General features: G+C 42.8%; 1 protein-coding gene across 2 annotated transcripts in view; it reads right to left on the bottom strand.

Annotated features, from left to right (window-relative positions):
* PLCE1 (phospholipase C epsilon 1) overlaps positions 1 to 16,559 on the bottom strand; it is a 343,905-nt gene that overhangs the window by 27,783 nt on the left and 299,563 nt on the right. The window contains exons 22-25 of one of the 2 annotated variants that reach the window (XM_090058650.1): positions 15,326 to 15,367; positions 14,347 to 14,471; positions 8,429 to 8,546; positions 616 to 747 (exon numbers count right to left, since the gene is read on the bottom strand). In XM_090058650.1, the coding sequence (XP_089914776.1) occupies positions 616 to 747; positions 8,429 to 8,546; positions 14,347 to 14,471; positions 15,326 to 15,367 (417 nt within the window). The remainder of the gene's footprint in view (positions 1 to 615; positions 748 to 8,428; positions 8,547 to 14,346; positions 14,472 to 15,325; positions 15,368 to 16,559) is intronic. The other variant, XM_090058651.1, reaches the window with a different exon arrangement.

A 16,559-nucleotide genomic window follows, 5' to 3' on the forward strand; every position in this document is an offset into this window, starting at 1 on the left:
TGTACATGCTGCACGCAGTACCTGGTGCAGATCTAGGGCACATGCTTGCACTTAGCACAGGGCCAGATCTGGTGCTTGTGCTATACACAGCACCTGACATGGGGCTGTATCCAGCATGTGAGCCAGTACTTGGTGTGGGGCTGGTGCACACCTTGCACACAGCACCCACACAGGGCCAGCCCCACGCATCAGATAGAGCACGTGGGGTCAGTCTGTGGGCACAATTTGGCCTACAAACAGGCACCATGCTACTCATCTGGCCAGTGGGGCCAGATGAGTTTGACACTCCTGCTTTAAGGTATAAACTTGATGCTAATGTGGGTCTTTATAGTATAAGGTATGTTACTTGAAATATGTTTTAGCTTTCTGTCATTTGAATTAGCAATCAATCAATCAATCAATTAATTCACAAATTAATCCTAATTAATATCCCATTACTTGACAATCAGTACTTCATTTATACTGGAATGTTTGCCTGCTAATGAAAAATGATTCCAGAGTATGGAAGCAGCATACAGAAGCAGATAGTGGTAGATCTTTAACTGTTTGGCCTGGTAAACATGGTGGACTACAGAGTCATTCCACATGCCCAGTGAAAGAAGATGCTGAATTTACCTTTTCCAGATGCTTTGGCAAGTGTTGCTGACTCTCCAGGGCTCAGCCTGCCAGGGTTGTTTCCAAAAATGGACTTCCTGCTTTTTCTTTCCTTTCCCCTGCTAGAGCCAGATGGGTTTAGAGTTGACAGGCCTATTCCCAGAAAGTAAAACAACTGAGTCAAAAAACATGACCAAGAGGGCATGACATTTTCCATAATTTTTCACACTATTTTTGAAGCACTAATACTCCTGTAGTGCATAGGGTACTAGCAAATTATTCCCACTAATGTAATACACATAACCTATAGCATAAAGAAGAGATTCAGATGCAGCAGAGACAAAATTTATGATACAAACTTCCTTAAGATTTATCCTTGGATATAAAGCAGGAAATTAGTATTTGTCTCCTATTACTAAACAGCCCCAATCAACATCAAGACAAATGCTATAATAACAGTCTCAATAAACCCAGAACTAAAGCATATTACCTACATAACTAATCGGATATACTTGGAAATTAAGACTTAAAGGTACAGGTTATTCTGGGACACATGACATAATGTTGCTATGTGTTCAAGTGAGCCCAACAGCAAGACTTCATAATAACCCTAAAGGACAATCCCAAAGCATTGCAGGCTAATTTACTAGTTGACCCAAATTATTTTCTATATCTATGTCCTATTATTAAAAATTGATCTTTATAATTTCCATTTCAATATTGGAAAACACACATGTGCCAACTCTATTAACTGTTTAATGCCTGATGTGTTTTGTGATGCTCTAAAAATACTCATACATGTATATTCAGAGAAAATAACCATTAAAAATCTTAATCTAAACTCAGCTGAAAGCAATGGATTCAATTGCCACTGATTTAAATTCCTTTCTATTACCCAAACTGGTTTTGGTTCAATATAAAAAAGTGTCATGAAATTCTTTTGACATCAGTACAGTGCATAAAAGTGATGTGAGGGATGTTCTTAGAACCAAGATACAGTCCTAATTTACAATTTTCCTTTTTGTTATAAATTTGAAAGAAACATCTACAAAAATATAACTTAAGAATTTAAAATAAATTGGAAAAAACTACTGAAATTAGTTGGACTACTATGCAGAAAAAAAGCAACATATGGGGCACGTCTACATGTCGCTCTACAGTCATAGAGCAACGTGCAACATTGCCAGACTGTGCTACAGTGATGTAGTGATCATGTGGGTCTACATGTGATTGGCAGCTACATCACCATGGTGGCATGCTCCCCTGATATAGCACGCCACTACGGCGACGTAGTGGTGAAATCCAACCATAAGCCATGTGCACAGCACAGTAACTGCCCATACTGTGCCATGCTTTAGTACTTCCAAAAGGAAGTGCTGAAAACTAGTGCTGTAGCAACGTTGCCATACAACAATGTGTAGACACACCCATAAAGGACCAGAAAGAGTGCAAGTAAAAAGTAGCATTATTTTGCTCCTTTTACACCTTATCCTCTTAATATCATGGTTGGCAACTCTGTTCTGCAGTGAAAAGAGCCACTCCCATCTGCTCACTGGACCTGTCATCTCATAGGCCCAAACTCAAGATGTTACAGAAAGATTGCAGAGACACATCTGGGCCTCAAACTACTAACTCAGGGTGCTCATCTTTGTTGGCTCTAATGATACTGTCAGGGGCACCTGATCAAATCAAAACTGACTACAAGGCTCTGGGCATGAGGGTGGAATAGTTTCCCACAATTCTGTCTACCTGAACCCTGGATTAGTGCTCTAACCAGGGGTTAGAGTAAAAAGGGATAAAAAGTAAAAGAAGATAGAAGTAAAAAAGTAAAAGTAGTAAATGAAGAAAGACCTTCATTTTCATTATTTAAACAGGACCAGTCCCTCCACAGTTTCTGCAAGAAGAGCTTACCTGCTTTTATGCAGGAGAAGGCTCAGGATTGCCAGTCCCAAATGGAGAGAAGCCCTACACTTCTCAGGGAGATAGGTGCTCACCCCCCTTCTCTCTCATCAACACTTCTTAATGCATAGTTCGGGCAGCTCCTTACTCAACATACCATCTTACGTGAATTCCATTCTTAGGTGCCTAAGTCTCCTTGGCATGCATTTTGTGGTTGTAAATTCCACTTGGAAACAGAGTGCCTATCCCCCTGACTTAATTTATCCACAGGCTTCCACAGAGAAGGACAACACTGATACCTGATATTTCAGGTATCAGTGTTGTATTAAGATGAAGTGACCCATGATTTTATTAACAGCCAGTACAGAACTTCCATGGTTCATTTGGAGGTGCAATGTAATGTAACAAACATAGAGCTGGACGAGCATCCTGAGAAATAGGCCAAGTTTCCTGTAACTGTAGGAAACCATTTATATAATCCCTTTTGTAGATTGATCAAGGTCCATCTTAAAACTAATTAGGGTTTTTGCCCCCACTACTCCATTAGGAAAGCTACTTTAAAAACTTACTCTTCTGCTAGGAAACTTTTAATATTTAGCCTATATTTATTTGTAGCTAATTTATACCCATTTGTCTTTAAGCCACCACTAAAACATGCCCTTCTGTTAAAGTAATTTCCCTCACTCATGTTTACCCCCTTAATATGTTTACAGTAAGATTTGGAAAAACATCTACAAAAATGTATCTCCTTTCAGTTTTCGAGTAACTAAGCTCTTTTAGTGTCCTCTCATAGGATAGGCTTTCCATTTTCCTGATCATCTTTCCTCACAGTCCTCCCCTGCTGGTTATTTGACTGAATTTTTCTTCAAAAGGGTTGACCAGAATTATAAACACTAATCCAGATGAGGGCTCACAATGGCATTAATACTTCCCTATTTCTACTGGAAATACCTTGCCCAACATATCCTAGGATCATATTGGCCATTTTCATGGCTGCATGACGCTGAGGGCTTATAGTCACCCTGTCCTCAGCTGATATACTTCAGTCTTTCTCCTCTCCTATAGTTAAGGGTGAAGGTTTGACATAGAGATTTTAGGGACTCCTTTGAATAAGAATTGTCTGTAAAAGGAGAGGACTGGACTTCATGGCTGAGGAGGCACCTTCCAATCCAGTTCTATATGTTACTGGTTCCACATTCTTGAGTTCTCTATTTATAACAGAAATTCTTGTTAGTCCCTAAATACATGACCTTGCCCTTGTTAAATTAGTTTACTTCTTACTATTGCTGTGTCCTATAAATGAGTTAAGGGACATCTTAGTGAAGGCAGAAAGCAGAATGATAAAGTGTCCAGAGAATAGGTTGATATAATGGAGACCTATTACTACAATGACAGATAAATAGCCAGTCAATGAGTATTAGAAGTAGCCAGCCAAGCAGAAAGGATTAATACTTCCTAAATGATTAATAAATGAAAGTTTTATAGAGAGGTTGATAAACCCAAAGGGCACATCCAGACGTGCATGGACGTTTGGTTCCCTGGGGACAAGTAGCAGCGGTGCACCTCGTGCCACTGCTAATTGTCCTCGGGGAACGCCTGTGCCATACATGCTTTGGTGCATGGCAAATTGGCCTGGGTGGGGTAGGGGAGGCTGGGGCCGGGACTGGGCTGGTCCTAACAGTCTTACCTGTGGTCCTGGGGGCCTCCCAGGGCTGTAGCTGTGGCGATTCTGCCATGTGGAGCCTGGCTGGCAGTGGAGCGCAGCTCCACTTTTCAACAGCATGCACTGACTGAGCGTGCATGGCTCCACTTTATTTTCTACAGGGTTTTTTTTGACCCTTGGATACCTGGGGTGTGCCGCATGCTGGGACGGTGTGGCCTTATAGCATGGAGAAATGTGTTTGCAGCACCATGTACTGCAAGACCATGCTCATCTGGACACACCCAAAGAGTCTAAAACAGTAGGCAAGCTTTTCAAGTGATAAGCCTGATTTATCCAGCTTATGTCCATGGTGGGCTCATGCTCCTGATCTGGGCCTCTGCCACCAGTGTCACTTTTCCCCACTGCCCACCCACCCAGCTGCAATGCAGCAAGGCACAGATAAAGCTCCCCTAGTGCTGCAGGCTAGATCCAGTAGCTCTGCAGGTCTTCAGGCCATATAATGCTGATGCCCATCATAGACAGTTAACAGAAATAACAGTTCATCAACATGGAGACAAGTACAGGTTTAGAGAGAGAAAGGAATGAGTTGCAGCTTCTGAACATTCAAGGGCAAACAGGGAACTGGCCTCACAAACAGTCAAATCACGGCAAACAAGACATTTCACCTGAGAATTACAGGTGACTGATAGCACATGCAGCATGCCTGTCCCTCCTGGGACTAAGAATGAGAGAAAAGTTTGCAAAGTGCACACATTACTTCTTAAAAATTCCAGGCCTGTACCTATACTCCAGTTTCATGCCAATGCAATTTCACTGATACCACTAGAGCAGTGGTTCCCAAATTTCTGGACTCAAGGCACTGCTCATTAGACTCAAAGCACCCCTTAGAAAATGCTAGCTCTAAAGTTTTACTAATTTTTTGACCACGGAAAAATAATAGAACAGATTTTCTGTAGCAAAGAATTCAGAAAGACCACAATAGGTCAAAATGTTTTTGACACTGTGGATTCCTATTTGAAATCTCTTAGTTTATTTTGTGAATCATGTGTAGGTGTTCTCACTGGAGAAAAGTATTTGGCATGCAAGATCTATTTCAAAATAGTTGGGTGGAGCCAGTCATTGAGAAAATAGGATAGTTCTGCTCTTACTAGCAGAAGGAGAGCAAACTGAGCGCTAACCATATGCAATAGCTTAGGAGTGAGCTATGTCAGGAAAAGTGTGGTTTCCTCAGCCTCTCTCCTAGGGAAAGCAATAGGCCTCTTTCCCAGAGTGAAATTCCATGGTGTAGACTGGATTTCCAGTCTACAACACCTCTTATATGTACCATAATGCCACAGTAACACAAGGTAGATTGTGCCCTTACATTTCCTCACAAGGACATCTCACAGGTGATGTGTTTCCCCTCTCTTTTCCCCTCTTGTAGAGCAAAGAGAGGCATTAGAGCATTATCATCTTTAGACTGAATGCATGGGGTGGCAGCCCTGCAGGCTCAGCTGTAATTGTGGCCTTCTTTCTGACAGGAGCCTGTGACTGGCAACTGATTAAAACAAGTCAAAACCTATTTTTCCCAACTAATGTATTTCCATCTTTCCAAAGATAAACAAGCAGAGAAAGGAATGTAAACCACTACAGGTCTGCATGCTGGGGTCTTTATTATGGCACATCCCCTCCCTCCATATTGGTTACACCTGCCATCTGAGACACATGCCCAAGAGCCTCTGCCTTGGTCCCACAGCTTCCTATTTCAGTCTTTCCTGACGGCACAAGTTGTTTAGGTGTCTAAACTCCCAACAGGATTCACATTCTTCTGCCCATCTCACCTACAAGCAAGGACTACATTAGCACTACAGTCACCAGTCTTCCTCATTACATCATGGCCTAAACCCCAATGTTCTCTACCAGCTGGGGCCTGTGTGGTGTTCCTCGCCTCCCATCCTCTTTCTTCACAGTGGCATCACCCTGGATGTGGAAGGATCATTAGATGTGTTCTGGGAAGGTAGTATTTTTGCCAGAAGAGGCAGCCTATAAAAGTAAGGTTTCTACCCATACCTATAAGCTGTCATCTGCATGAAAACTGATTTTCTTATTTATCCCATGCGTGTCTTGTATTAAGGCAAAAGACATGTAATTAGTATTTCTTTCCTAACCAAATCTACAGAATGCCAGTTAACATCACAAATACATTTTTTTAGCAAGTGACACCTCAGATTACAACTAAAAGAGATAGGAGACTAATGTTTCAGTTCCCAATTTACATTGTATATTGGACAGCACTTTGTGTTCAGTAGATTTCGCTGATTTGAGTATATTTGTTTGTATTAACTCTTGATAAGCAAACAACTGTCAATATTTCTATAGAGAACCATTACACTAAAAAAACTTGCTTTTAATTTCAGCACACTAAAGGAACCAATAGTGAGCAGTGAATTCACAATTATAAGGAATTCACTGCTCACATGTAGCATGTCAACCACAACGCACTCATCCTTAGAGTTCTACATCACACGACAAAAAGGAAGTAATAAACATCCTCAACTTTCCTCCTCCATTTGTTCTCCAATTGCTGCCCCTTTTCCATTACCAAATGAAGGCCCCCCCAACTAACCCTCCTAGAAAACACTGCTACATATCTTTCATGGCCCAGTTTCATCACACCTCCCAGTTGTGCCTCTATCCCACCTCATGGCCCACTCTCCAGATGTGTGCTACTCTTTACTCCATGTCAGTTTTCTTTTGGACTTTCTCCACTGCCCAAGTGATTACTAGCTTAGCTGTTGAACCAAAAAAGTTGGTTGTGGATGACATGGATAGTAATGTTGGTAATGCCCTGAATCAAGAGGCATATCACCAAAATAGAATAGACTGGCCAGTTACAACTGCTAAGAGATGCAGTTATACTTAAAAAAATTTCATCCTTAAATTTTGTCTGTTTTTCATTTTTGAAATGATGTTGGGGGGGGTCAGTAGGATATGTATGTGTCAAAATTAATGTTACCAAATCTCCTTTTAAAAGGAGGATATAGTCCTTTTAGCCTCGCTGCAGGAATTCTCATCTCTACATTTGCGTGTCTCCCTGCCCAATAACTAATTCTGTCCCTTAACTTCTAAATCAATTCAGGCTCCCAAGGCCCCATAACAATTCTCTTTGCCACAACTGTTCAACCCACCCCCGAATCCTCATACCTGTTCTGCTTCTAGGTCAGTTCCATCCTCGTATCCCGCCTCTCCTCAATTCTACCCTACATCTGCTCAGTCAACCTGCTCTCACACCTGTTCTGTCATCCCCCAACATCCTCTTGCTACACCTAGGCCACTCCCAGGCCTCGGTGGGTTGTCAGGCCAGATGTTGCTTATAGGAAAGGAGGTAGTAATATTGCAGCTGGTCTTTCTCCTCTGCTCTTTCTCCTCTGCTCTTCCTCTACCCCTTCTGTGTGACTGCTTTTGGTTTGAGGAGACTTCTTGTAATTTCCCTAATTAGCTGTTTTAACCTCATATTGCCTAGCGGAAAGGTATCCAAAGAGGGGGTTTCCCTAAAGTTAGCTGGAAGAGAAGGAGCAGGAGGAGTCTTGTGAGTTGGTTTAACTCCTTAGCATGCAGATCATGAGGAAAGTTTCTGGCAATCATGAGACAGGTTAACCTGGAGCTAACTCTTAAGAAAAGTCCTGATGTGCTCCACCTGTCAGTGGCCGGAAGTTCATCCTCATCCCTGGCACCCTAAGTGAAAACTTGGAATCCATATGAAAAAAACCCACTCCCCGCTATTATTCACATAGGAATTAGCCAGTTCTCCAAGTCATAAAGAGTGAAGTTTTCAGTTTCAAATAATCGTATAAATGACAAACTGCATCTTTATGTAACCTAACAAATGACCTTCTACTGCTCTTTCCCTGTGGCACTCTGCATTTTTTTTAAAGTATTACATTTTTGTATTAAAGATCCAAAGTTTGTTATGGGGGTGCCAAGGTTGTGGTGTATAGAATGGGCTAGAATGGACATATTTGCAGACTTCTTTGGACTAAATGAACACTACATGGTTGCTAGCAATCACAGAAGTCTAGGCTCAGTGGTCCTTTCCAGTCCTACGTGCCTGATGAATTTATGCAGGCATTTATTTCTCAATCAGCAGCCATTACATAGAATATATCAGCATAGAAATAAACATTCCTTATATATTATAATTTAAAATTACTTATATTGCAGAATTGCAGTAGATCACTGCAACATTGGAAAGAATAAGAAACTTTAAAGCATTAAGTAGGTAAGTACACTTACCAGGGAATTTAACAGCTTGGCAGTAGATGACAAGATCTGAAAGCTCTGGTGCTATCTGTCTACTTTCTTTCTTATTTTGTGGAAGATAAAATTCTTCATCCAATTCCATATCATACACCTAAGTGACAATTCAAACGATGCATAATATGAAAATTACTGAAAATTAAAAGTATTTACTACACCTGATATATGCCCACAATGTTTTTGTCATAGTCACCACATATATATTATCACATAATGGATCTAGGTGTTTATTATGGCTGTGCAAAATGGCACTGTTCCATTTCGACTTGCATTTCAACATTTCAGTGGAACACTATTTCGTATTTTGTTTCAATTCGAAACCGCTGTTCTGTTTAATTTGTACTGAAATATGTACTGAATATGCTGTTTTGAAATTTTGCCCATAGGCTATAATGGGGAAGCTCAAAACAACCTGTCACTTTGCCATTTCTGGCTCTATTTGGATGCAGCTTATGGGAATAGTAGCCCCTTTTGAGGGCATGCAGTCTACCAAGTTTCAAGGAGATAGGTCCAGGGTTTTTGAGGAAAACTGCACCTCAAAGTCTTGAAAGCAAAACTCATGTCATGTGTATTAAGCCACAGCGGGGTCAGAACTGCAGGGATGCTAGCCCCTGCTGAGGCCATGAAGCCCACCAGCTGTCAAGGAGACAGGTGCAGGGGCTCTGGATTCTGGGACCCTGTACCTCTAGGTGCTGACAGGCAAAACTGGAACTCATAGATCAGTAACTGACACCAAGGCAGAAAGCAGGGCAGTTCAAACAATGCTGCCTTTTATGCAGTTTTTCCATTCCTCCCCCAGAGCACTGGGATTGGAAGGGACCTCAGGGAAGGATCACAGTCATTGGCCAGCTACACAGTCAATAATGAAAGCACCCCTTCCCCCTTCTTCCCTCCCTCTCCTTACTTTAGTTTCTGTTGCCCTGCAGGCAAGCCCAGCTTGAGCTTTGCAACTCAAAACATTTTGAAAATTTGGAAACACTTCAACTTGCCTCATTTTGTTTCGAGGCTGTTTCAAAGCTCTCCGTTTCATTTTGATTTTGCTGTTTTGAGCTCTAAACGACTCAAAACAGTGTCAGAATGAAACTGCTGGTGAAATTTCACACAGCTCTAGTGTTTATCTAGTTCTCTGTGACTACATTTGTACTACAGCATAGTTTCTCAACACATGGTATGTGTACCCCTGGGGGCACGCAAGACACAGGCAGGGGGTACACGGGAGCGGAAAACCCCTGCAGCAAGGGGGCGCCACTACTCCCCCTGCCGCTGCTGGGTTCATGTCCGGCCACTCACCCCAACCCCCAAGCCAGCCAAAGGCTGCTTTTAGGAGTGGGTGGGGGGGCACAAAGATACCCGCACACTCCCCACCGACAGGCAGGTAAGTTGTCTTTCTTTTTTATTCTTTTTTATTCTGGGTTTTGGGAGGGGGCAAACTGAGGGCCCCAGAGTGTAGGAGGGGCAGGACATTGCCCCACTCCCTCCTGCACTGTGGGGACTGGCCCCATGACCCAGCCTGCCCAGGGCCCAGTTCACTGTGGACGGGAGGGCTGGCGGTGGCACTGGGCTCTTCCCAGTGCTTGGGGCAGGCTGTGGTGATAGGAGAGGGGATTCTCGCTGCCCACCCAGCACCGCTGCCACCAAACGGGAAAAGCCCTGTGCTGCCACTAGCCCCGCCTGTAGTCAGCCTGGGCTCTGGGGCAGCTGCAGCAGGCAGCAGTCAGGCTGCAAACAGCTGCACCAGTCTCTGCAGCCCCAGCATCAGCTCCATGCCTGTGACTACATGTGCACCTCAAATCAGAGATCAAGTTTATGCCCACTCTCTGCTCTGATGTGTGTGTTGCTGATGCCGGGACTACGGAGCCTGGTGCAGCTGTTTGTAGCCTGCTTACTGCAGCTGCTCCAGAGCCCAGCTGGCTACAAACAGCTGTGCTCGGCTCCAAGCCCCATCATCAGCTCCATGCTGGCAGTGACTACATGTGTGCCTGAGAGCAGAGAGCAGGGACAAACCTGCTCTTTGCTTTGAGAGGCATGTGCAGTTGCTGGAATGGAGCTGATGCCAAGGCTGTGGAGTCCAGTGCAGCTGTTTGCAGCCTCCCTACTGCAGCTCTTCAGAGCCCAGGCTGGATACAGGCGTGCCGGTGGTGGCACAGGGCTTTTCTGGGCTGCACTGCCTCAGAGCCCCCTCCCCCCTGCCATCTGCTTGGAGCTGCAGGATGCTGGAGCAACTCCTTTGCAGCCTCCTGGCTGCAGCCAGTCCAGGCTCTGGCTAGCTGTGCCAGCCACAGAGCCCGGGTTGCCTGCAGCAGGCCTTGCAGTCTCCCAGCCACCTACTAGGAATAGCCCAGGGTCCACGGCCTCTGTTTCTCCCTATCACCCCAACCACCTGCCTGCTCCGCAATTACGGTTGCTACCTGTCCCCTCTCTCTTCCCCCTTCCCTCTCTCTCTTCACCCTCCCAACTTCCCTGTCTTGCTCTCTCTCTCTCTCCCTGTATCCTTGTCTGTCTCTGTCACCCTCTTTTCCCTTTCCCTCTCTTACCCCTTTCTCCTCTCAAAACTATGGTAAAAATATTGGTGCAATGCACATTGCGCGGCGCTTTAAATTCCCCAACAATAATTTGGCATGCTACGCTTTGCGTGACACTGGGTGCAGCCCTCCTAGCTTTGGCCAACATCACCTCTAGCCCAGGTACATTCTTGAGCACCCCTGGTGTAAAAGGTAGCATCCCTACCCACACCAGATCAGACATCTGTCATATCATGGCCTTATATACGCAGCCCTTCTTCCAACATATGGCTCACATTAGTCTGTAAATATAAAATCCCCTGGAAAATTAAGTGTTGGGGTACTTATTCAAATTTTCAGAAGTTATGGAGTACTTGCTACTTAAAAGGTTGAGAAACACTGTACTACAATGTGCTCATATTGGTTATATGGCATCTTAAATAGACAATCTTGAGTAAGAGGATTGATATCCTATTTATCTTAGTAACTTCCCATAGATTTAATGTTTGACTGTGCCAGGGAACACAGCACATACCCATACAGGTTACACATCTTGGGCTTCATCTTGTACAATTCAGGTATGGGATGCTATATGTATAAATATGAGGTACAAAACATGACTGCAGCAAAATATGAACCTGCATTAATGGCACTTCTGCTGTGCAATATCAAGCACCGGATTCTCAAAACTGGGTAAGTACTGAAATATGCAGAAAAGTATCTAACTCTGTTTAGACACCTAATCCCATTTATTTCAGTGGGAGGTAGGTGCCTAAAAAACTTCAAATATCTCGGTCCTAGTGGATCTCTCTCAAGGGAGACTTAGGTACCTCATTGGTTTTGAAAAGCCCATTAGGAATCTCTTTACATCTTAGCCATCTAAATGACTTTAAAAAACCTGGCTCCTAATGATGTACACCTATTAACAGAAGTGAGGTCTGAGTGCAGAATGTGTATCAACACAGCTCATTTGCATCCTGAGGACAAGGCTGTAGCCCATGTGTCCCCAGATATATAAATTCTCCATACACACCTACTTCAGCTGCTGTGGCTGACCACTAAGCACTACACAAGCAGTTGCAGAATGAAGGCCTTACATATATATAAAGAAATTGCCATTTAGGAGCCTGAAGCAAGCCTGTCCCACCAAAACTTTATTTTTAGCCACCTCTGGTACATGCTTATCAGCAAATTCAATCAGCATGAAGCAGCAGTGCACACATGCTACTTATAAAGACAAATGATTTATTTCCTAAAACCGGTTTCTCATTTATTTATTTGACAAAAAGTGAGAGTCCATTATTCCAGCGTGCAGGTAACTTGTGCCACACACACACGTGCAGAGTTGGGAGTTCAGCCGGAAGGGCTGATGTTCAATTTGACCTTGATGCAGTAATTTGGAGTGTGCGTTTTCCTTTATTAACAAGAGTGATTTATCTCAGTGCCACCCAGCCTTACCACTGTCATGAGATGGACAAGTAGTGCAGGCCGGTCTATGAACTGGATCCCTCATAAAGTCAGTACATGAAGTCAGTCCATGGGTGCAATCCAGCATGCTGGGCCATGCACTGGCCCAGCCTCATATGATGGCCCAATCCTATGTGCCTAGATCCTGCTGAGCACCAGCCTAATCCCGTGCACCCAGATCCAGCCGTGTGCTGGCCCAACCCCAAGTGTCTGCATCTGGCCACATGCTGGCTCAGTCTGGCCCACAGGGCCACATCATCTCGACTGTGAGGCTCCCTATGGTTCCAAAAATTTGGCTGAAGAGAAGCAGCTATTAATGCTGTCACTGCTCCCCACTGCCAAATTTCCATACCTTTGGGGAGCCCCATAAGCCAGATCACACAGTTCTATAGGTTGGATCTGGCTAATGGGAGTGGGGTTGAGCACCTTGATACATGCTAACTGTCCCTGGAGTTATTTGTAACCACTGAGGAGAAACTAACCCCATCTGTTATAATTCTGATGCTTATCATTCAATACTAGAGAGATAGAGTTAAAACTGAAAAAGCTTAGAAATGTAGCACAACATCTGAAAGAAAAGTCCATAGAAGGTAATTTTTAACTGAGCAAAAAAAATAACAAAAATGCTTTCTTTTAAAAAAGGAAGAATATTTTGAAATATATTAAATATTTTGAATATATCTGGAAGAATAAGGGTGGGAAACTAAGAAAATACAGCCTCAAGGGGACAGTAACTGTGCAAAGAGATATCTACACAGTTCAGCAAACTCTCACAATAAGAGCATGCATAGAAATGGGCTGTGAAAAAAAGGGATGAATCAGCTGAAATAATGAGAACAAATAAAAACAATCTTAAACATGAAGTCCTTACAGTTTTGGCTGGTTTTTTTATTGCTACAAATAAGCCAAATTGAATGCTTTCTCTTAGTCCGTAGAGAGGGCCCCTGAAAAGCTGGGCCAGGAGCAGACCAAGAGTCCATTGTGACTCTGAGTCACAACTTGCTTTTTGGCTCCCCTCTCACCCCATGGTGGCACAGCTCTGCTATCCCCTGCAGTGGGGAGGTAGAACTAAATGGAGAACAGAATTGGCTTTCATTACTTATGCAATGTCCTTAACAATGTCCTACTCTCCCTCCATCCTTCCTTCCAAGGGGAAGCAGCTGGCTCTCTGATAGTCTGCCCAGAAGTGAGCTGGTAGTGGGAAGAGCCAGGGCTCCTACAGCCAAGGCACCAATTCCTTGTGCCTTTCTGCTTCAAGCGTCCCAGGATGGCTGCAGCCCTTGGGCTGTGACAGAGCCACTGCTGATCAGTGGAGCTGGCAGCAGCAGCCGCATGGCTGCCCAGCTCTCCCAGTCAACTGATTTGTGGAGCTGGGCAGTGGTGGCTCTGTCACTGTTGCAGCTGAAGCTTTGCTGGGTATAGTAGTTGTACAACTGCCCAGCTTTGCCAATCACCAGATTAGTAGAGCATGCAGGCAGGTGGTTAGGGGGGAGAAGAGAAAGGAGCAAGGGTTAGCAAATTCCCACTGCCAGAACAGTTCTCACCCCTGTTACTTCCACAGGTACTGGTGGCTGTTTTTGGCAGCTGTTACTTTTCAGAAGCTGCCAGCTGATCACTGACAGCCTGCCCTCTTCCCTGAGTAGAGAGGGAAGGGTGACTTCCCTGTGGGCAAGGGGTCCCAAGAAGCAGCCCCTTTTGCTCCTGACTGAAGAGCTTGCCTTTGAGATGACTTTGTAACTCTCCAGCAAAGGAGCTGGAACACCTTTACACCCCTATAGGGATGCCTTTACACCCCTAGAATGATGTTTTTGTAGTGCTACAAAGTACTGAGACACATGCCCAGTCATCTAAACAATCCAAAACCTCTTGAATTTGGTCTGTGTTCTGGGGAAAGGAATGGAAAAGAAAAGGAAAAAGCAGTATTACCTTTCCTTTATTGCTGTAAGTAATGCAATCAGTCTTCTTTATTCTCTTGGCAATTTCTTCATTATATTCAAACTGTAGCTTATCCCCAGCTGACTTACTTTCAGGTCGGTCTTCCAGAATGTTATCTGTAAATTAACAGCATTTAATTAATAATTGATGTTTAGTTAACATTTAGGCAAATAACTTTGGCTGCAAATTTTAGTTCAACTAACATGATATTGAATAAAGCTCCTAATGACACATCTGATTATCTGATGGCAAAAGAATATATTTACTGGTCAAAGCACTTCTCTGTCTGTGATAATGTTCTATTTTTAAAAATGTAGTTTTGTTTTTCTTGGCATGCATCTCTTTCATGAAAGTTTCTTCCCTGTCTTTTTTGTTCAGTACAGGTTAACCACATAAAACCATTTCATAAACCATGAAATAAAGTGGTTCTAGGTTTTCTTTTGGCAAAGCAAGAAGCCAAACAATTGGCTAGCCATCTGAATTAAAAGGCAATATTCTTGAATTGTAGAAGTTCAAATTTAATTTAGTTACTACTCAACTATCTTAAAGTTAGCTTTACATTTTATATTTTGTTTTTCATCCCCCTGTCAGTTAGCACACACATGCACACACACATAACCCCTTTCTGATACAGCTGAAGCATTCACCTCCAAGGAGAAGAGTACCTCATGTTTTTGTTAGAAATTCAGCTTAATTGATTTATTTGAGTGGAATGATTTAAAATAATGGGAAACTGTCCCAAAAGGAAGTATTTTAAATTCACTCTAGATGTATAGTATGTCATATGTGCCTTGGTAGCTTATTAGAATATAAATGCTTTCTAATGCAGGTCCCTATCTTATGAAAATATTTTACCACATTCTGTATTAATGAAAACAAGGAACCATGTAATAACACTATGCATTTGCAGTAAGTTGGAAATACAGTGTTAAATCCATGCAGTTAAAATGCTCAACCAAACGGCCTTTACCTTCCTGGCTGTTAGGAGCAGGGGAAGCATTAAGGACATCAGCTATAGGAAGAGTCAGAAAGGGAATAAGAATAAAGGAAATTAAGAAACACAGTGAAAGAAATGAAAATTAAGTGTCAGTTGTAAAATCAGAAGCATTATGTAAAGCTACAATACTTGTTAAAAATAAAAAAAATCTCCCAAAGTTTTCAGACTATTATTTAGATTAGTTCTGCCAGAGATTATTGTAACTTAAAATAACAAAACAAAAAGGGTAACCATTATAATAAAGCAGTAATCCATGCACAGGTTACCTTGTCTAATGCACTGTGCAAATTTTTAGTTGTTGTTTCAAGTTTTTCAAAACTTCTCTTGACTAATTTTAAGTACTACTTAATGTGGAAAAGTTGTAAAATTTTCCTGGCCAGTAAATCAGAAGCATCTACGTCTGACAAGCATATTTTTGCTTACGTCCCTTACAGATTCTTCCCCACAGGAAGAATCCTCAAGTAACAATTTAAGTTGGGTTTCCAGCTGCCTTGCTGGAGCAGGCACTAGAATCTCACCCATAATTAACTTAAATGCAGCAATGAACAAAGAAATGATTACCAAGTCTGCTTATTAATTTGATTTCTTTAGCATCTCTATGAGAGAAACAAAGAACTATTTAAACAAGCACTGCACTGCAAAGAGAGCTGAACCTGGTAAACTTTCTGAACTTCACCAGTTGTATGAAGGCCAGGCATCACAGGACCTTAGTTTTAATAAATAAAATATTTCAATATTTTGCTGTATGTCTGGGTGGTATGAATTTTGCAGCCAGTTGTGATGTATCTTTATATGACACAGTTTCTGATAATGTCTGAAATCAGTAGCTAATGCCACTTCTGAACATCCCTAGTGAAACTTAACTGACCTTAGGGACATACTCAGTCCTTCTCTGACAAGTATCTTTAAAGTGGTCAGCACCAGAAGCAAGCACTCAGTAAAATGACACTCTGCTCCTGCTCTGAAGACTGTCTGTAAAAACCAGCTTAACTGCTGGCTACCACAATTAACCCATTAATACAACAATCATTAGTTTGATTTCTGGATGCCAGCAATGTGAATGCCAAGAAAATGGCATGTTTAAGAGACATTTAGGCCTAGATTGTGACTATAAACCTTCTGTCCTGGAGAAAAGTCTCCAGGTTACTGCACTATCCTGTGGTGGTGCTAGGTCTGTGTTTCAGTTTTTGACTAAGGCAAACTTAAC

This window comes from Crocodylus siamensis, chromosome 7 (genome assembly GCF_052110815.1).
Source record: "Crocodylus siamensis isolate JL-2025a chromosome 7, ASM5211081v1, whole genome shotgun sequence".
In the NCBI taxonomy this organism is placed as follows: domain Eukaryota; kingdom Metazoa; phylum Chordata; order Crocodylia; family Crocodylidae; genus Crocodylus; species Crocodylus siamensis.